We start from the raw sequence: 22,229 nt of genomic DNA on the forward strand, positions 1-22,229 counted from the left end.
GATAAAGTGGAAAGGGGTAAGAGTGACTGTTACTGTTAGTGCTAGCAACCACTACCCCAGATTACAGACTAGCTACTCCACAGTCTCATTGTTGCAACCAACAGAGTAATGTGCTGCTTGTTGTTTTTGCTACATAGGGATTATTACCAGGGAAAGTTGTGCTTGCAGAAGTGTTGTGGGACATGTGAGCACATGTTTGAGAAGCTTCTGTTGACAGGGGGTTTCCTTGGGTTGGTTACATGGGACTGAATTGATTTGTGCAGGCTGTAGGTCTGTTCAGTTTTGTCCCAACAGTCATGAATACAAACACATTGTTTGTGGACAACTTCAATGAGTTAATGAGTTATGGATGACAGAGAGAATCTGTTTGTGACAAAAGGAAATTCCAGTTATGGCGGATAGAAAAAGGCACTGTCACACTGTGCATGAACAATTGCTGTAGCTGGTCTGTGCATTATGTCACAGCTGGAAAACAAACCTCGTGCAGTTTGATTATTTTCTAGATTGCAGGATTTGATTTCCCCTCTTCAGTCTTGACACATCCAAACTCTACCTGCCTATGCACCCTTCTGGCTTACACCTATCCACCCCCCCCTCCCCCTTCACAGTCTCACACAGGTATACACACACATGGTGACTCCCCTTTCAGGGTGTCATGGAAGGAAGGCTTTGTGCATGCATTAAGTTTCCTGGGCCCTAGCCCTATCCTTAGAATCGCCTTTCCTTGCATTTTCCTCATGGTAGCTTGCAATGCGAACAGGATTTGGCTGTGTAGGTTGTAACCGGACCTCTGCCAGCAAGCAAAAGTGTTACTGAATTGATTTGTGCAGGCTGTACGTCTGTTCAGTTTTGTCCCAACAGTCATGAATACAAACACATTGTTTGTGGACAACTTCAATGAGTTAATGAGTTGTGGATGACAGAGAGAATCTGTTTGTGACAAAAGGAAATTCCAGTTATGGCGGATAGAAAAAGGCACTGTCACACTGCGCATGAACAATTGCTGTAGCTGGTCTGTGCATTATGTCACAGCTGGAAAACAAACCTCATGCAGTTTGATTATTTTCTAGATTGCAGGATTTGATTTCCCCTCTTCAGTCTTGACACATCCAAACTCTACCTGCCTATGCACCCTTCTGGCTTACACCTAACCACCCCCCTCCCCCTTCACAGTCTCACACAGGTATACACACACATGGTGACTCCCCTTTCAGGGTGTCATGGAAGGAAGGCTTTGTGCATGCATTAAGTTTCCTGGGCCCTAGCCCTATCCTTAGAATTGCCTTTCCTTGCATTTTCCTCATGGTAGCTTGCAATGCGAACAGGATTTGGCTGTGTAGGTTGTAACCGGACCCCTGCCAGCAAGCAAAAGTAACAGAGGAACTCCAGTGTCCGATATGTATGTGTAGTGAAAGAGACATTTCTTAGAAAAAAAATAGGCAAACTTTCCCATGTGACAGTGTATGGTAGACAGTGTGTGGAGACAAGCCGCTCACTAGTGATTATGTCATGTGGGAAAGCTTGCCTCAATGTTTCTAAGAGAAATAAAGCTAATATCTCCAGTTTGACTACCGCTAGGACCTAATTTTTTGCACACACCATATGTGCCACAGTTCCAAACTACTCACCAAATTTGAGCTCAATTGACCCCAGAGTACCAAAGATACAAGTCTCTATAACCTGTAGACAGAGAAACAAACAGACAGAGTGAAACCTATAAGCCGCTTTTTTACCGAGTTATTTCCGAACATCATCTGTTATCATTGCTGATTTGCATTGAGGTGAAAACATCTTTACAGTTTATGCTTGTGACATCCGAGTTTATGGGGTATTCAGCGTGAAGAAAAACTTCATCAGAAGCGATTACCATTCAAAATTCTAATTTTAGAGGTAGTGTAAAGTTGTCTCAGATGCTTTCCTTGTGATTTTCACCTTTTGTGAATTGTTGCTTTCATCTTGTAAACCAGACATGTGACTACTCTATCTTGTAATTTAGACCTTTGGAAACCATTGATTTTTGGAGTAAAAACTGCAAGCACTGAGAACAATTTCAGTAATATGTTGCAGCTTTCTTGACAGAAATAGCAATCATGGTATTTGTATGGCTGTCATGTGATGATGGTAGATGACAGTCTGTAAGCTGATCTTGGGTTTTATGTTCTAGGTGACTTTTCCCACCTGCAACATGGCTAGGGAGCTTGGAACAGAGCAAATGATTAATAACGGAAGTGTAACAATAATGATTTGTTTCCGCATGGGGTTTGTCTTAATTGTTATATTTATTTGAATACCTTCTTCTTCTTCTTCTTCTGCGTTCGTGGGCTGAAACTCCCACGTACACTCGGTTTTTTTGCACGAGTGGATTTTTACGTGTATGACCGTTTTTACCCCGTCATTTAGGCAGCCATACGCCGCTTTCGGAGGAATACCTAGAAGTAAAATTGTTTTGTAATGGCTGCATTTTTTAATTGTTCTATAAAAGAAATAGATAGCTGATTTAATAGTTTCAGGAAAATATGTTCTTATTGTGGACAAGCCGTGTGTAGGTCTTGGATTTAGAGAGAACGAGCGAGAGAGAGAGAGGTGCAATCGGTTTCTTATCTGAAGCAATGGGCCATTCACTGGAAGATTCTTTGATCGAGCTGTTGAAAACCACTCGAAGAGTTCTTCGTTCAACTCATCATAGGTTGTTTTTCTTCTCTTAACACATTTTGCCGTCGATCTGGCACCGGAGTCCCACTGACTGAGAATTTGTGTTCGATCAGCTTTTATGTTGGAAATTTGAGTTTTTCCGCAATTCAGCTCATCAGCAACTTTTCGAACGGTCTTTATGACATCGACTCTCTCTTCTAAAGTCACAATTTTTCGTTTTGGCATGATGAGACGAAGACGAAGGATGAGACGAAGATGCATCACAGTACAGAAAGTAGAAACCCGAAATGTTTGTGAGTTCACGGCATCGACCAATGAGCGTGCATCATACAAAAATCAACTTCTTTCAAGTGCTCTCATTGGCTTACAAAATAAGCTTCTCGCGCGTTCACATCGCCAGCGAGATTGTATTTGCAGAACCAAGATGGCGGACCAGCGTCTGCTAAAAGCTGTCTGCTTCAAGGGTTTGTCCGTTGTTGACAAGTAAGGAACCCAATCGGGACCAAAAAAGGATGTCCGCGTCCGCGCCTTTGAGGTGTTTGCTGTTTTAAGGTGTTTTTGAGAGTAAAATACATCCGTCCTCACTTGAATTGTCCGTTATGCTAAGGTGTCCGCTGAAATAAGGGTCCGCTAGATACAGGTTTTACTGTAACAGAGGTACAATTCTTTTTCCTCTGCTCAGTCTCGGTGACCTATCAGTTCTTGTTTCACTTAGTTAAACGTCAGAAGTTTTAAAGGCCAAACAAAAAGAAACTTTGTTACCAATGACAAGGCACTAAAGATGAGGGCCAATAGGTTAATAATCCTTTTCTTTTCTTTTTAGGATTAAAGTTGTTTTTCTCTTTGAGTTGTCATTTTTTAAATTTTTATAAATTTTTGTTTTAGTGGAAAAAAAGGTCCAAGGTCAACAGGAAGAAATAGTCGGCAGAGAAGCCAAAAACTACGATTTCTTTTTAGGCCAATGACTAATGTGAAATAAAGAATAGCTTATGCCTTGGCAGCAAGGCATGAATAATTGATTTTACAGTAATCAGTGATGCAGTATTAAATACTTTGCAGGGAACTAATGGGTGACATGGCACGATACTTTGTGGTGCCTGTCACTAGTCACAGTATTTAGTTCACACAGAACAGATTGTATACTTTCACTTAAATAACTTAAACTCAGAGCAGGCAATCTGAGTGTTGAGGAAAGCAAGTCTTTATGCTTTGGCCAATTGGTTTTAGTAATGGAAAAAGGTGAAGCTTGGATTTTTGGGGGGAAAAGTGACTGAGGAGAATTTTACACTTTTGAGCGACAAGGCAAGAAAGTCTTAAAGCTTTTACCAGTCCAGGTAAGAGCAAAGGGCAATGTTGGTTTAAGGGAACAGATTATAGTGAAGAATAGTAAATGTCATTTAAATTTAAAAGCAGGTAGTCAGCTGTTTGATTCTTTCCTTATGTTACAACTTACAATTAATAGCAATGATAGCGACTTGGCTGTTTATAACAACCAGTATTATGATTTGATAGCGTGATAAGAGTGTCCTAGTATCTCTACAGCTGGTTCAAAGTCACCAGTGTTTGTGAGGGTGATAAACTCAGTTCACAGTGAGTTCACTATCATATTGCATTTGCAGAGGGAATAACAGTTTAAAAAGAAATGGCTTTGTCACCCCAGAAATGCCTGTTACATGTATTGATGGATTGCATGCACCCCCATTACACAAAGAAAGGTACTGAATGTCACTGCCTGAACATTATTTTATAAGGGTAAAAGGTTTAAGGCCATGTGAGGGCCAAATCGCTATTTTCCATATCTGATGATCAGCACTGTTTGTGTCGCTTTTGTTATAATACTGATGGTCTCTGAATTAAAAAACGTTAATGTGTTTGTTTATTGTGTATGTCGTTGCTATAGAAACAGAAAAGTAAACAGCAGCCATATTGGATTTTAGGAACCGTTTTTTCCATATCCAAATGCTCGATTTCTGTCCAATATTTTGCATAAATATAGATTTAGATCATATCTACAGATTTACCATTTATTTTTTCTGTGAGTATTACAGTTATTTAAACAAATTTTGTTTTATCATAATGTTGAAATTTTGCGTAAAATTTAATATTAAAAAAATCGTAAAGCCAACATTTCTTTTCCGATTCATTATTCAAATGGTAACTCTGTAGATAGTATGTAAAAGTACAAGTATGCAGAATTTCACAGAAATCTAACCAGTAGATTTGAAATCATTTCGTTCCCAAATGTCAAAACATGCAAACTGAGGAAAAGGCAAAAACGCACACAATTTGTTTTGAAACCATTGATAGTTGTAATTAAACTCAAAATACATACATGTATCTCCAAATTCCACACTGAGGAATGTCTTTCACACCTTAGAGACACAGTTTAAAAGTTAGGGAAGACATAAAACACAAGTTATTTCAAACATGTGCAGTACACTAGGAAAATTGTTTGTCCCGAGTTACAAACAATGCATACACACACTCCCGATTACAGCATGCACACCAAAAAAAGCTCGCTCACTCGTTCACGTTCACATTCACACACACACACACACACAAGCTAGCTCCAAATTACGAAACGTACCCAAGTCATTAATTGCACATATGCGTACAATAACCACAATATATATATATATATATGAGAATAATGTTAACCACAATAACAATGACAAGTCGCGTGAAGCGATATAAAAACATTTAGTCAATCAGTATGAAACTTAAATATCAACACCACAAACCAGTCATCGCCAAGACTACGAGATACATTTAGATAGTCTCGGCTAACAATACCGAGACGGATCACGCTCGTCTCCGCAAAGCATGAGACCGTATAGTACTTACTAAACCTATTTTCTGTAATTCTGAGCACATTGTTAGAGTGAACATGACATATCTATATATTTTTGAATTCAGGAAAAAATGAGGAATGCAATGCAGTCAAAGTTTATTTTGTTACTAAAAATTAGATTTTAATGACAAATTTAACAAGCAAACTCATAAATTTATTTTTAAAATTTTGAGCTGAAATGCAATACCATAGTCCGGACTTTGTCGAAGATTGCTTTACCAAAATTGCAATCAATTTGGTTGAAAAATTAGGGTGTTAGAGCGCTGCCTCAACTGCCTAAAAAAATCCGGATATGACGTCATCAAAGACATCTTTCCAAAAAATGGAAAAAAGACATCTGGGGATATCGCACTCAGGAACTCTCATGTTAAGTTTTATCAAGATTGGTCCAGTAGTTTCCTCGGAATCACTTTATACACAAACACACCATGAGTCATGACCCTCGTCTCGATTCCCCGTCTATGTTAAAACATTTACATAGTCAAAACTTAGAACATGCCTGCAGCATATGCAGGGCCACCTTCCAGCTGAACAAGTTTTTCCAGTCTCTTTGACTTGGCTGCCCGCACTTTGTCTCTCTTTTTACTTTGCTTGTCTCTCACAGCCTTCAGACTGTTCCGCACCCTCTTGTGCATCCTGGCTGCTCCAAGCCTCTTCATGTGATGTCCAGTCTGGAATCCGAAGAACTGGGCAGAGTCGGCAGCAGCAGCAGGTCCAAAGTTGAACTCTCTAATAGCAGTCAAGACTGCAAACTCAACACGACTGCGGGAAGCAAAGTGGTCCTTAGCATATCTTGACCAAATGAGGCTGTGGAGACACTCATTGGCATTTTGTGTCTTGCCAGAAACACATCTGCTGAGTAGGTGTTCTTCAGAAAGTCTCTCATAAATGGGCAACAGGTGTGCAGCTAACTTCTCCTCATTGAGGGGTGTGTGGATGAGGTGTTTGTGTGGACCTGGAACTTGGTGCTTCGCCAGCGCTTCCTGAAAGAAACACCACGAGCTCTCTCCAGCAGGACAAAGTTCATGTTGTGGATTTTCGTCAGTGGAAAAACAATGGTACAGTGATGCCATGATTGCTTTTTTCATGCTATACACACATCCTTGTTGCTACGAATTGCCCGGTTGTAGTAAATCTGTAGCTTGCGTATGGCATTGCCTGTCAGCTGACCCCTTCCACGTCCACCAAGAGTCACCCCTCGCTTTCGGCAGTCTGTCACCATGTTGCGAAGAGCTGTACCAAGTCGTTTACTCACATGGTTCACACACTCTTCCTTGTCAATGTGAATATCCTCACCATAGGGCTTGATGTCGTTGAGCTCTGTAAAAGTCTTGGAGTCACCGTCCGACAGAAGTGTTGTGTAGCGAAGCTTGTTGGTGTTCACCGATCGACGCCATATGACACGGGCTGCTTCCACCTCCATCATCCCTGATGAGCCTGCAAACAAGAACAAAATAAGAAATGTAATTTGCAAACAGTATTTTTTAAGTGTGTGTGTGTGTGTGTGTGTGCACGCATGTGTTATTCACAGTCATTGTACAGCTAATACTTCAACTATAATTAATACGGAAAAGAATTGAAATAAACATGGAATTACCAAATTACTGAATATTAAATTTCTAGCAGCAGGTATTTTTTTATTTATTTATTTATTTACTTTTATTTATTTACGAGGATTTATATCGCGCACGTATCTCACCACACAAGGCGACTCAAGGCGCATGTTACCTATTAATAGTGGTGAGAACATGTTAGATTGTGGCACTGAACATGTTAGACTGTAAACGTTAAGCATAATTCATCAATTGATACTATTTGAACATTTTTAAATACACTTGTATCGTGCCACACATACATACATGTATGTGGCCACACATACATACATGTATGTATGTGTAAACTATTTGCCACCCCCTGACCACTACTAGCTCCCTCTGTTCTAAGCCCGTTGATTCTGAAGACTTGTGAATCTCTCTTCATGCTGTAAATACAGCTCTCTCTCTCTCTCTCTCTCTCTCTCTCTCTCTCTCTCTCTCTCTCTCTCTCTCTCTCTCTCTCTCTCTCTCTCTCTCTCTCTCTCTCTCTCTCTCTCTCTCTCTCTCTCTCTCTCTCTCTGTCTATCTATCTGTGTGTGTTTTCTTATTATTTTCATCACACACATCCACTCCCCCATGCCCTGAACTATTCTTAAAAATTGGATTTATATGCATGTGTTACAACTTTCATTATTATTATCATAAATTGATGATCCGTCTTTATGACGCTTTTTTTTAATCCATCATCCATGCCTTTAGTTTTGGTTTTCAGTTTCACTGGAATGCATGGAAAATAATATCCACTCATCACTATTACATTTACTTGTAATTTGCTATATTTGAGTAAGTTGCTTAAATTTGAAATAAACTCTATTCAAATATTTCTGTGCAAACAAATATAATTTACCTTTATAGTTCACCTCACACTTGTCCAAGTGGTCCACGAGCCAGGCCGCATACTCCTCTGGCTTTTCCTGAAACAGCCTGCCCCGTAGACTTACGCACACCTGGCAGTAGGTACACATGACATGGGCATCAACACAGAGTCCAGTAAGTCCACAGCACACCCAACTCCAATGTGCGAAGAGTGTCCAGAGTAAGCCAGGTGCCATCATAGCTCACAATAATGTTCAGGGTGTCATCGAAACCAAGAGTAGTGCCACAGTATCTTGCATGAACTTCTCGAACATATGCAACAGTCTCACTGAACACATGCTTCCGGAATCCCTCTAGTTGTGTGAATAGTTGGCTGGCATGAGTATGAAAGGTCTTGTGGTGAAGTCCAGCTAAATCCATGTTTTCACAGAAATTTCTGAATGTGGTGGCTCCCAGTCCACAAGCAAGCGAGGAATACACTGCCTGTCTGTTCATGTCGAACACTTTTGTCTTGGATTTAAATTTTGTCGCCAGATAGTGTTCATACACAGGCTCTTCGCACGAAGAACAGTTCACCTGGGCAAATACTGCCAAGCCACTTGTTGGTCTGGAGTCTGTGCAAAGAGACAAGCACTTGTTTTTGCACTGTGGACAGCACAAACTTGCAACCATACTGTCTACTTCGGCAAAGTCTACAACACCCCTCTGGGTTTTTACCAGGGTTTCAGTAGCAGCAGATGACTTAGTGTCAACTCCACCGGAAACAAACCTCTCATACGATTCTTTTTTGAACTCACTTCTTGTCTTCGTGCCGAAAATGTTTTCAGTCGAAGGAATCGACGCGGAAAATGTAGCACTAGCAGACGACCCCAAAACCGGCACTAATTCTGTCACGTCAGTCAGCACAGAAGCTGATTGCGCTGATTTCTTCGCCTTCCATTGATTCTTCACTTGATCTGTCCTCTTTTTCGTAGATTTTGGGGCTCCTCTGGTTGTTGATGGCTTGGTGCGAACCATTTTTGCACAGGAGCGTGTACTTTCACTGCTTTGTAAACAAGCGCCATTGTTGTACCACGTGACCCCGGTTGAACGAATCAAGATCACATCGTACGTCATACTCTCCGTATAAGGAAGTTGGCATAGATTGAACTACATTGACAATGTTCCGTTAGAGCCGAAGTAGTCCGGAAAATAACGAAACAACGGTCACATGCAAACAGGGGAGGCTATGTAGCATGCAACGTCATGCAGTGTTCGCCCTGTCGTCTGCTCAAATTTGCTGATCAAGGTGTTGAAAATCGGCAATAATAAGGCAAGTTCAGGACAAATGAACGCAATCAGGCGAGGGTTGGTTTATTGAATTTATTTTTATTACACAAAAAAAACCATGTATATGCAACATCAACGGCAGAAATTGAAAGAAAAATGACCACAGTTTTCCAAACAGTCAAAATGACTAAATGCCCAAATCGGCCCAAAAGCTCAGAAATACCCACAATACCTTGTCTTACAACCTGTCCTTTAACAAATAAAACATGCAGTATACCTTCAAAATTAATGCAGACAAGAATAATAAAAATGTTAAATGCAATGAGAGTAATAAAAAAAAACAGAAAAAGTTAGAAAGACCATGAACAGCCAAACAAATAAACAAACAAGTCATATGGAATCACAAAATTATGTTAACAGGTGAAACAAATGTTGAATAAACAGACCAAAAAATGCATGCATTTATAAGATTTTGATCAATGGTTCATACTTTGCACACGGACGCACATGCGCACACGCATGCATGCATACATGCACAAGCATACACAAACACGCGCATGCAACAGAGTTTGAATGTGCAATGCTGAAGCTTCTTTAATAATCATTGTTTGCATTCACATTTGCCATTAAAGTCGGTAAAGGTGCAATGTTTAATACATTTGATTTAAAAACAGAGTGATATATTTTATTTTAGTTAATTTAAGCATAGACCTATATTAGAGGTCCCTGATTTAAGCTTTTTCTCAGCAAACTGCTCTTGAATTTGGATGTTTCCTGCATGGGATGTCATTTTAAAAACTGGCGTAAAATCTACCTCCATCTGAAAGGTTAATGAATTTAATGGAAAATAGCTGTTATGGTTTGTTTAAGTTTGTATTCAGCAAGAATCTAACCTACATTTATGGCTGTGCATTGTTTGGCGAAGAAACAACAGAGCCCTTGTCCGGTCTCGCTCCATTTGTTTTCCCAGCTATGTTCCCACTTCACTTGTAAAAGGCAAGGCATAAAATATTGAGTGTTGCGGCATTGCCAGCAATCAATTCAGTGAGAAGATAGCGCGTACAGTGCCTTGTGTGAGCAATGCTTTGAGCTCTCTGGTGCCTGGAATCCTCTCATGATACAGTGAAACCTTTAGCACGCGGGCAGGCAGGCACACACACGCACACACATATGCAAAGAGAGAGAGAAAGACACACACTCATGCACACACACACACACACACACACACACACACAGGCACATATAATAGAGAGTCTGAGTCTAAAAGAGTGCTATCTTAGTGCACATAGAGACTGAGCAGAGGCCGAGGGGAGTGGCTGGCACTGAAGTAGTTAGGCGAGGTTGTTATAATTTGGCACTTTCCAGCTGTGTCACTGACAGAATGAACAGTTGAAACTCATTCTTGGAGTGAGAGAGTCAATTTAGCCTAGCAGCTGTTGATTTCATTTCACATCAAAACAATGAAGGCACAAACTCCCTCAAAGATGGCATGGACAGTGAGAGTGTGAACGTTACCAGCATACACCAAACAATGAGGCTTCCATACAACAACATCACAAGCAATCAGGCGCAGTCACAGTGAAAACGTATTCCAGGTTCACACAACACCATCACAACACAACCCTCTCAGTGGAAGGACATAGGACGACAAATCTCAACACCCAAAACTGACTAACATCAACACCTCCGAACTCACAAAACTGAATAATAGCTCACCATATAAAAATAAGAAACTGCAAAGCACACGCAAAAACACGTTCTCCATGAAACACTAAACAAACAAACAACTTCACGAGACTGCTTGATCAAGGCTGAACTCGCAAAGCTGAGACAAAAACAAACAACACAAAAAACGAAAGTAAGGGACGTTTCACGCAACAAACAACAAACTTGTCCACCTGTCATAAATCACTTAAACAAACAGTACAACCGAATACAAAAAAGAGAGTTCAAAACCCGATTTAAAAAAGAGGCCCTGCACGGGCAGGCACAAAGTGGAATAACAGAGCGCAACAATTTTCGCCCTTTCTCCCGGGTGCAAATGGGAGAAGGTATTTCTTTAACAGCCCAGACTGATACATGTGTTCAGTGAAGTGTGAAATCTTGTGTACAGTCCCATTTGCATGCTCTTTTCTGTCAATAATTCAAGTGTAAACAGTAAAAGCCGTTGGGCATAATTAGGCTAATTGTTATTGTTAAAGTTTACATCTGAAACAAATATTCCCAAAACTGCAAATAAAATAAAAATAAAAGAAAGGTAAATTATTGGAAGATACAAAATGTGAATGTTTTGTTTTGTTTTGTCGATACGTGTGTAATTAAATGTTCCATAAACTAACTTTTGTTGTTTGTTGCCATAACCCTGTACACAATTTTATCAAGGAATAGATATAAATATAGTACATGTACTGTCTGTCATGCACATAGTAAGGGTTCAATTTATATCTGACATGTGGAATGTCCAGTTATAAACATTTACATTAACTGTTTGTATTATACAGGGTAAAATCCTGCATGAGATATTTCCTGTGTCATATTACTCTGGTAATTGTTTCCTGGTGAGCGTTTTGAGAGTACAGTAGAATTGTTCAATAATTTTGCTTTCTGCTTGCGCTGAACTGAAGAGAAAAATGACAAGTCTATGAATACAATACACCATCATTGTAGTGAGTGAAAGGTTGGATTTAAGTAAGTACAAGTTGCTCTGACTAAAGCCCCGATTCGGAGAGAAGAAATAGAGAACTGTTGTGCCTTAAAAGTAACTCCTTTGATTTGAATAGGGCGTTTTCAACTACAAGAGAACAAAGAGGGAACTGTTTTGTTTTAAAAGTAACTCCTTTGATTTCAATAGGGAGTATAAAATACAAAGAAAATGTTAAGCATAGAAAAAAATAACCACAAAAAAGATTAGTTATTGGAATGTTTAATTGCAGACAAAACTGAAGGAAGATTTTGGAATGTTAGCTGATGATGCCAGTGATAAGATAAGATAAGATAAGAAAACTTTAATGTCCATTTTCATTTTACATAAACATGGACATTTTTCTTTTGGCACCACATCGCATTTCTAATAACACAAACACTCGATGAAAAAGCATAATCGAACATAAGTACACTACTGAATCTGTCTGTTTGGAAAGTCCAGCAAATAAAAAATGCTCCCCTTTCCCCCTTTTCTGTCCATGCAGACAAGCGTGCAGTGCACGCAGTCACGACACACTTGGAGATTAACTGGAATCAAATGGAAGAACTTCTTTAGCTGAGGTCATCAAAGCTTTCTTGTTTTCCTGGTGTGAGGGGGCCCAGTAACTTAGCTAGCAGAGCACTGGACTTGGGTCACAGGTTTGAATCAGGGGCCGAGAAAGACAATGTCAACTTAATGTGCAGACACTGTGGCATGTCAAAGACCTCAATGACATCCTGCCAGATGTGCAGGTGGCGATCACAACTAAATATGCACACACCTTGATAGTACACGACTCTTGTTGCTGCTACCTTTCCATTGGGAGAAAGCGGCCTAACTATCGGAGCTATGGGATATTAGAGAAATTAAAGATAAAGAAATGAGAATGAAAAATTAAGTCTTCAGGTTACGTTTAAGTAGTATTCAGAAGAGAGTTGGGAGTAGTGTTGGTTGCTGCTTCTGTTCGTTTATAAATTTATTGAACAGCAGCTGATTATATAATCTACTTGGTGTGACTCACTTGTTTTCATTTCCTGTTATCTCCTGTTCATTTATTTCCTGTTATCTCAGGTTGATATGTTAGCCTGCCAGCTCGAAACTGGATAACAAATTCAAATATTGGCCAAGTTACTTTTCTTTCTAAGGTTTTATACTGAAGTATTTTTGTTTGGTCAAAAACTCTAATTAAACAAAGTAAAAAATGGTAGAGGTAGGGTCAAATACCTAAAATATGTAGGACTGCATCTCTAGAGTATACATGTTATTGGGGGCGATATTGTTTGGCAGAGAGCTATATTGTTAAATCATTGATGATGTGATCTTAACTTGGCAGCATTCAGTTGACAAGAGCTGCTGTAGTGTATTGTGTGTACATCCCGGTTCACATGCATCCCATTGTGCTGTGCCTATCCTGTTTACCAAATGTAATCTGCACACATAGTGCTTCATAAATAAATTATCCCAAAAATCTGGGCAGAAAATGGAAACTGTATTTTGACACACAGTAACCCCAAGTTCCTGGAGACAGATTAAATTTCATTGACTGTGTGACCTGTGGAGTTTGGTGTTTGTTGCAGCTGCTACACCATAATACGATACTCGATACTCGGCAACACACTCTGCACACTCAAGACTCTCTAAGTGCAGGCTCACATACAGTGGAACTACCCTCCCCCCCCCCCCTCCCCCCCCCCCCCCCGTGGGTTAGGGGGAAGAATTTACCTGATGCTCCCCAGCATGTCCTAAGAGGCGACTAACGGATTCTGTTTCTCCTTTTACCCTTGTTAAATGTTTCTTGTATAGAATATAGTCAATGTTTGTAAAGATTTTAGTCAAGCAGTATGTAAGAAATGTTAAGTCCTTTGTACTGGAAACTTGCATTCTCCCAGTAAGGTCATATATTGTTCTACGTTGCAAGCCCCTGGAGCAATTTTTGGCTCACGAAGTGTAGCCTATGCGATCGTAACTTTGTCTGTCTGTGCGTGCGTATGTGCGTGCGTGTGTATGTCTGTGGTAGAAACTTTAACATTTCGTCATTTGAAGACGTCACATTATGGCGTAAGAGGGTTAGACTTCACGCGAAGGAATGTCTCGGTCATTGTTATTTTGAGCGGGCCGAGACTAGTTGGCAGTCGTGTCTGTAAGTAGGCTACATGCAGACAGACAGATCTAGATCTAGTGTCTCGCTTTCTTGCACAGTGTCACCTATGCTTACTGTGTGTGTGTGTGTATGTGTGACGGAGTGATTGAGTTTGTGTTACTGTTTGTCGATTTCTTACGTGAGCCTTGAAGGCTTCGCCTCTTGTTTGATTAGTGCTTTTGTGAACAAGAAACAATTAACAAGTGGCTCCATCCCATCCCCCCCTTTCCCTGTCGCGATATAACCTTGAACGGTTGAAAACGACGTTAAACACCAAATAAAGAAAGACAGTGGAACTCCCCATTTAAGGCGTAAAAAAATCAGAGAAAATGAGGTCTTAAGATGGGTGTAAATTTACAGAGGTTACATTGAACAGAACATTTGAAAAAGCAAGGTTTTAAAATGTTGGATTAGTCTTAAATCATTTTTTAAGCACTTGTTAACAAAGATATTTATCAGTTTTTTTGCTTTCCTGTGTTTCAGTTTAGATGATGAGAATTTTTACTCAAGCGGCATACGGCTGGATCCACCCATGCTGGATTTTGAAGAACAGTAAGTGGCACACACAAATCTATAAAAACATGCGTGCAGTGCACAAACAAATGCACTTTTTCTGTGTTTCTCTCATTTCTATGTCTCTCTTACTTGCTGCCTTGCAGCCTTTATATTTTTCCTTGTGTGTGTGTGTGTTTGTGTCTTCATATATATATATATATGTGACTGTTTTGTGATTAAACTATTTCTAGTTTTATATGTATGGCTATAAATTGAGATTTGAGCGATGTATGTCCAGTAGCTGGAGCAGTCGCTGCTGCAGGTCACTTATTAAATTACATATCTTACCCAACTCACATATAGCAATTAACCCTAGTTCAGTGCTGGTAATGCTGTACGCGTCCCCTTGGTAAGAAGGAAGACGCCTCTAAAAAAGAGTGACCATGACCTGTCAAGAGGTCAAGGCCAGCCCGAGATCGAGGCTGCCTTCCGTATGCGTGCACATACACCGCCATTTGTAATCATTCCAAACTCAGCGTTCTACGAAGTTGGTCGCTGTTATCGTACGCTCCGGCTGTTTACAGCCTTTGTCCTTGGTCTTTTGACTTTGGGCTCTTCCCCTTGGTTTCTTCGCTTCGTTGTTGACTTCGCCTATCCTGTGGGGTGAGGTCTTTCCTTGTTTTATTGAAATGTTGGCGTCAATTTGGCCGCATTTCGGACTCGTAAATGTTTTTGTTCCAAAATTTTTTGTGTGAGTCTTTTGCAATGGCCGATAGCGCCAAGAAGAAGCATGCTCTTAAACAGATAGCTGCTGAATCTTCTCCACCTAAGAAAGCATCTAGATTATCCAAACATACCGGACAAGCCGGTGTTTCTGTTCTAGAGCCTTCGTCCAACAATGTATTGATGTGTTACAGGGCCTCACATCCATGTCGGACATCGGACATATGAGGATATTTTTTTCAAATGTCCTACACATTTTTCATGCAGGACAAATGTCCTATTGTTTGGCTCACAAAGTGTAGCCTATGCGATCGTAACTTTGTCTGTCTGTGCGTGCGTGCGTATGTGCGTGCGTGCGTGCGTGTGTATGTCTTTGGTAGAAACTTTAACATTTCGTCATTTGAAGACGTCACATTATGGCGTAAGAGGGTTAGACTTCACGCGAAGGAATGTCTCGGTCATTGTTATTTTGAGCGGGCCGAGACTATTTGGCAGTCGTGTCTGTAAGTAGGCTACATGCAGACAGACAGATCTAGATCTAGTGTCTCGCTTTCTTGCACAGTGTCACCTATGCTTACTGTGTGTGTGTGTGTATGTGTGACGGAGTGATTGAGTTTGTGTTACTGTTTGTCGATTTCTTACGTGAGCCTTGAAGGCTTCGCCTCTTGTTTTGTCATAAAGTGGTCAATGTCCGATTATTCTATCATTTGATCTGGACATCGTCAGTACTTCTCAATTTACAGTAGTTTGAATGCTATTTTATCGATGTATTGCAAAGCGATGTGTAGCAGACGAAATTAGACACTTTGTGCCTCTAGTACCAAAGAGTTTCCAAGGCTCGCAACTCGGAATGCTCGAAGCCAGTTGAGATTTGCCTCCCTTCGCGCTTTTCCCGACAATAACAAACATGCCGCCTAAACGAAAACTGATCCCAGAAAAGGGACAGAAGAAATTACACTTCAAGTCCCTTCCCTCATCATCTGTCAGTAGCACGGAAACTGAGCTTCCTCCAGCCCCAGAGCAGTTAGAGCCCGATCGCCCAGGTGAGAATGTCTATCGCGATAGTCAAACATCGGAGCCGAAGAAAGACACTACCCCCTCCCTCACCCCCACGCGTAACTTTGTCTCAAGCTGGGCGACATCATTCCCGTGGGTGTCGCATGACCCAGAGAGGAAACTTATGTTTTGCGCCTCATGTCAGCACACAGGGAAGTCCAACACTTTTACCGTTGGCTGTTCGAACTTTCGCAAATCGGCCCTTACCGATCATCAAGAAACCAAAGACCATGCTGTTAGTGTGCAAGTGCCATCTCTCCAGAGAGACAAGGAGATAGTTGAAACCTGACAGCAGACAAAACAAGAAAAGGGGGCAGAAACACTGCACTGACTCGATGTAATTTATTTTATATTTTCTGTTACTTTTTTGCCAAGAAAAGTATTTTTGTTCTTTTACCCTCGTGCCAAGAAACTAGTCAAGTTTAATTATATTTACGTTTCGTTACGGGGGAAAAAAAAAAGTCTTATTGATTTGTTTTTGTTCAGGACAAATGTCCTATCACTTTTATATTGGCCAGGACATTTGTCCTATGCTACCTCTCATGGATGTGAGGCCCTGGTGTTAGTCGATTTGCCGGCTTCCTCTATTTTACCGCCAAGGTTATCGGACACGGCCGGTCAGGTAGACAAGACAGTGGTGGATACTAGCGTAACCGTGTGTTCGGGTTTAGCTGTTTCCGACGTGGTGCTTTGCTTTTATCGCTTAGTTCACAGGTGACTTCGCTGGCGGCGGAAATTTCTTACACTAGGGCTGAGCGGTGTGCTCTCCCTTCCGGCGTTGCCGTCACTGCTTCGCTGGCCAAGGTTCGTCCTTCCTCTTCAGCTTCCGCCACAGTCACGCGGGCGATTGTCCATGCTTCGCAGGACTCTGATGTTTTCCATGTACGTCCGCCGGTGTACCCGTCGTCTGACATGCCTGTCCGTTCTAGAGGTATGTCTGCTCCGCGAGTAACCGGGTTCTCCGGCCAAAGCGTAGCGCGTCTTCAGGAGAAAGTAGCCCCTAGCCTGATCCGCGGGGGTGAAAGTTCCTATCTCTTGGCTGGCCTTCACTGCTCAGGCATAAGGTCAGTGGAGGATAGGGGCCCTGTCGAGCGAACGGAAGTACTGGTGCACCCAGCCCTGTCTCAAGACGGCGGCCCGGGTGTATAGCTTCCGCTTCCGCCCTGGGGGCAGGAAGTTGTCAGTAAAGCTGACTCCCCGATTGACTATGGTAGTCATTCCGGGGGTCAGCTTCCGGATTGCGAGGCCAAGCATGATGGGGATACTGACTAAGGTGCTTCCTCTTTGGGGGAAGACACCTAGTTCCGCATGTGTCCGCTACTTACGGTAGTAGGACAACAGGATCTTCCGGTTGCATTTCTATGACTCCGGTTGGTTCTGATGCTTACCAATCCACTGCCGGTTCCGCTTCCGCTTTTGCGGCTGTGTCTTCCGGTTGCTGAATGGTATAGCCTTCTGCCGTTAACACTGTGGTGTTGGTAGTCGGCACTCATCAGCCTTCGGCTTCCGGTTCCGCTACTGCGGTTGCTCTGCTGTTACACAGGCTGCATCCACTTCCTCTGCCAGTCTTTCAGCTGGCATGAGGCAGGCGGATGGAGGATCCGTTCACGGAGTTCCGGCTTCCGGGAATTTTTTCCCAACCTTTCCCGGTTTTCGGCAGGTGTTGCCTCATCGGGATTGGTTTCCGGTTCTCATCCTTTCGAAGTTCGTTGGGATACTACTGAACAGGATGATGAGGATATGGAAGACGAAGCTTCTGAGGCAGATGGAGATGCCTCTTTTCGTCTTTCAGCTAAGCTGCCATCTTTGTTAGCACTGGCAGCAGAGGTTACTACATGCTATTTCCCTGAAGGGGTAGCAGTAGCATCGTCATCTGCCGTTTTTCTCCTCCATCATTTTTGGCGTGTTTTGCTCCTTCTCAGGAACAATCTGCGAACTCAAACGATGTTTTTGCCCCACCTCTGCCTTTGCTGGCATCTCATGGGGAAGCTCCTGCTTCAGCTTTGCCGTGGTTTGCGTCATTTTCAGCTGATTTGAGCCTTCTAAGGAAAATATTTGAACGTTAAGTTCTTGGATCCTCCATCGGTGGCATTTGAACTTGTGGAAGTTTTTTTAAACGAGACTCCTTTGTCACCACTTCCTTTGTGGGCAGCGCTCGGCTAAGCACCTGCTGCGGCGTTGCTTTAGCTTGCGTCACCCGCTCAAGTAGCGCATCACTCGCTGAGCGCTATCCGTAGGCCTCGGTTAACTCCAAGCCTAAGAACTTAGTTTATTCTTTTGTTCTGTCTACGGAACCGCCCCCGGGTACCCCGGAATTGGCGAACATCCATCTGGATGTTTATAGCAAGGAGAAACTGTCTGTCTGTAAGAACAAGGATCTCCTGGCTGTGGGAGATTGTGGCCTCTCTTCTTTACGATTATCGCCTTTGAACAAGTCTTTCATTGGTCTCTCTCTTGTGCGGTTACGTCCTTTCTGGATATCTTTGTGTTCCGTCAGGACGCAGATACAAAGGATGTAGCTTTGCTGTTCGCCTGGGGGTAGGTCTCTACCTAAAGTATTGTTCTTTCTGGATGTCTTTGTGTTCCGTCAGGACGCAGATACAAAGGATGTAGCTTGGCTGTTCGCCTGGGGGTAGGTCTCTACCTAAAGTATTGTTCTTTCTGGATATCTTTGTGTTCCGTCAGGATACAGATACAAAGGATGTAGCTTGGCTGTTCGCCTGGGGGTAGGTCTCTACCTAAAGTATTGTTCTTTCTGGATATCTTTGTGTTCCGTCAGGACGCAGGTACAAAGGATGTAGCTTTGCTGTTCGCCTGGGGGTAGGTCTCTACCTAAAGTATTGTTCTTTCTGGATATCTTTGTGTTCCGTCAGGACGCAGGTACAAAGGATGTAGCTTTGCTGTTCGCCTGGGGGTAAGTCTCTACCTAAAGTATTGTTCTTTCTGGATATTTTTGTGTTCCGTCAGGATGCAGGTACAAAGGATGTAGCTTTGCTGTTCGCCTGGGAGTAGGTCTCTACCTAAAGTATTGTTCTTTCTGGATATCTTTGTGTTCCGTCAGGACGCAGGTACAAAGGATGTAGCTTTGCTGTTCGCCTGGGGGTAAGTCTCTACCTAAAGTATTGTTCTTTCTGGATATCTTTGTGTTACATCAGGACGCAGGTACAAAGGATGTAGCTTTGCTGTTCGCCTGGGAGTAGGTCTCTACCTAAAAGTACTGTATTGTTCTTTCTGGATATCTTTGTGTTCCGTCAGGACGCAGATACAAAGGATGTAGCTTTGCTGTTCGCCTGGGAGTAGGTCTCTACCTAAAGTATTGTTCTTTCTGGATATCTTTGTGTTCCGTCAGGATGCAGGTACAAAGGATGTAGCTTTGCTGTTCGCCTGGGAGTAGGTCTCTACCTAAAGTATTGTTCTTTCTGGATATCTTTGTGTTCCGTCAGGACGCAGATACAAAGGATGTAGCTTTGCTGTTCGCCTGGGAGTAGGTCTCTACCTAAAGTATTGTTCTTTCTGGATATCTTTGTGTTCCGTCAGGACGCAGGTGCATTGAGACAGGATCCCGCAGTGGGGCACTGCGGTTATGAAATTAAAGGCCCCTCCTGTTTTTGGAACCGCAGGAGCTTTCTAGTTTGCTGTTAGGTAGATTTTTGGTTCCTCTTTCCTGTCATGCTCTCTTTTTCTTCATGAATTCTTTTCTTTTTTCTGCCTTCTTGCTCATTCACCTGTATTTTTTCCAAAAATCTCTTCTCTTGCCGCTTGTCTCGCGATTCATGTATAGTTTAATCTGTTAGTGTTCTGATGTAAGTCCAGCAGTAGATAGGTTAAGCCTATTAACATACTGGAAACTGGTAATCTTCCAGTAGGTATTAATTTAGTTTTACTAAAGCCTGCTGGGACACAAGTAATGGGTTAGTGCATTTGTAAACAGGAATCGCTTGACAAGTGGCCCCCTTCATCCCCCCTTCCTCGTCCTGATATGGCTCTGCGTAGTCGGCTGGACGTTAAGCAACAAATAAACAAACAAACAAATTGAGACAGGATGCAGTTCTGCGTTACCTGCTCTGGTAGCGGCAGGATAGATTCTCAATTCCTGATTGGGTAAAGTGCCCTCCACCTTTAGTAGCAATCTGCTTTATGTGAGTTGGGTAAAATATGTAATTTAATCAAAAATTTTAATAATAAATTTTCATTTGATTAATATACTTACCCAACTCACATCGTTTATTCCTGCCCGCCTCCATGCTCTGGGGGTATATTTTTCTAAAAAAGAAGTGAGTTGGGCTTCGTTTGGAATGATTACAAATGGCGGCGTATGCGCACGCATACGGAAGGCAGCCTCGATCTCGGGCTGGCCTTGACCTGTTGACAGGTCATGGTCACTCTTTTTTAGAGGCGTCTTCCTTGTTACCAAGGGGACGCGTACAGCGTTACCAGCACTGAACTAGGGTTAATTGCTATATGTGAGTTGGGTAAGTATATTAATCAAATGAAAATTTATTATTAAAATTTTTGAATTATTAACCCCTATGACTGGCATAGTATGTTACTCTTTTTGGAAGTATCTTGAAGCATTTAAGTCAACAGGCATCATTAAAAGTTGAGCTTAAATCTGCATGCTAAAGATAGGCTGCAGTATCGTGAAAATACACCTTTTCTGCTGGCACATAACAGGGCTTACACGTACAGAGCTGGGTTAAACATGATCTGTGGGTAAATCGCAATGAGAGTCAATTGCTTGGTACAACTTGGTGTCAGTTCTAATTCTTGGTACAACTTGGTGTCAGTTCTACTAAGGTTATGTCAAGTTTCTGTACAATTCAAAGCTTGTTTTTTGAGCGTTTTACACCAGTACTGCTGTAAAAAAAAAAAAAAAAGGATTTTATTTTAAATTTCAGTGTTTGCCATTTCTGTCCGTTGCAAGCTAGTATACCTCTTTGACTCACCTCAGGAAAGTCGAAGTAATTTAGGAGTGTAAGGCCATGGGTGGTTGGATGTCTGTAGACGAAAAAGTTAAGTTTTTGACTCACATGCGAAGCAAAAGTGAGTCTATGTACTCACCCGAGTCGTCCGTCCGTCCGTCCGTCCGTCCGGACGTCCGGACGTCCGTCCGTCCGTCCGGAAAACTTTAACGTTGGATATTTCTTGGACACTATTCAGTCTATCAGTACCAAATTTGGCAAGATGGTGTATGATGACAAGGCCCCAAAAAACATACATAGCATCTTGACCTTGCTTCAAGGTCAAGGTCGCAGGGGCCATAAATGTTGCCTAAAAAACAGCTATTTTTCATATTTTTCCCATTTTCTCTGAAGTTTTTGAGATTCAATACCTCACCTATATATGATATATAGGGCAAAGTAAGCCCCATCTTTTGATACCAGTTTGGTTTACCTTGCTTCAAGGTCAAGGTCACAGGAGCTCTTCAAAGTTGGATTGTATACATATTTTGAAGTGACCTTGACCCTGAACTATGGAAGATAACTGTTTCAAACTTAAAAATTATGTGGGGCACATGTTATGCTTTCATCATGAGACACATTCGGTCACATATGATCAAGGTCAAGGTCACTTTGACCCTTATGAAATGTGACCAAAATAAGGTAGTGAACCACTAAAAGTGACCATATCTCATGGTAGAAAGAGCCAATAAGCACCATTGTACTTCCTATGTCTTGAATTAACAGCTTTGTGTTGCATGACCTTGGATGACCTTGACCTTGGGTCAAGGTCATGTATTTTGGTAGGAAAAATGTGTAAAGCATGTGAGTCGTATGGGCTTTGCCCTTCTTGTTTTCTGATGTTATTAAGCTGGAGCTTTGAAACTTAGCACACACTTCCAAGGTTTGATGACCTCCAGACATGCCCCAAGTCTCGTTATTTGTCAAGATCATGGCAGGGTCAAGTTTAGGGGTAAAAAAAGGAAAATTGCTTCTGATTTATTTTATG

The 22,229-nt window shown here is 41.8% G+C and overlaps 2 protein-coding genes across 5 annotated transcripts in view; one reads left to right on the forward strand and one right to left on the reverse strand.

The window, feature by feature from the left end:
* LOC138968881 (transmembrane protein 131-like) overlaps positions 1-22,229 on the forward strand; it is an 80,826-nt gene that overhangs the window by 9,921 nt on the left and 48,676 nt on the right. For all 4 annotated transcript variants that reach the window (XM_070341550.1, XM_070341552.1, XM_070341553.1 and 1 more), the window contains exon 4: positions 14,490-14,558. In XM_070341550.1, the coding sequence (XP_070197651.1) occupies positions 14,490-14,558 (69 nt within the window). The remainder of the gene's footprint in view (positions 1-14,489; positions 14,559-22,229) is intronic.
* On the reverse strand, positions 6,588-8,066 carry LOC138969619 (uncharacterized). The gene is made up of 2 exons (XM_070342479.1): positions 7,946-8,066; positions 6,588-6,940 (listed from the first exon to the last, which is right to left on the reverse strand). The coding sequence occupies exons 1-2, from the start codon at positions 8,061-8,063 to the stop codon at positions 6,588-6,590; spliced, it is 471 nt and encodes a 156-aa protein (XP_070198580.1). The 5' UTR covers positions 8,064-8,066.

This window comes from Littorina saxatilis, linkage group LG6 (genome assembly GCF_037325665.1).
Source record: "Littorina saxatilis isolate snail1 linkage group LG6, US_GU_Lsax_2.0, whole genome shotgun sequence".
In the NCBI taxonomy this organism is placed as follows: domain Eukaryota; kingdom Metazoa; phylum Mollusca; class Gastropoda; order Littorinimorpha; family Littorinidae; genus Littorina; species Littorina saxatilis.

Coding starts and splice junctions, on each gene's coding strand:
- LOC138969619 (XM_070342479.1), bottom strand. CDS start 8,063: ATGTGTACCTACTGCCAGGTGTGCGTAAGTCTACGGGGCAGGCTGTTT. Junction 6,941..7,945: donor GTGTGAGGTGAACTATAAAG/GTAAATTATATT, acceptor TCTTGTTTGCAG/GCTCATCAGGGATGATGGAG.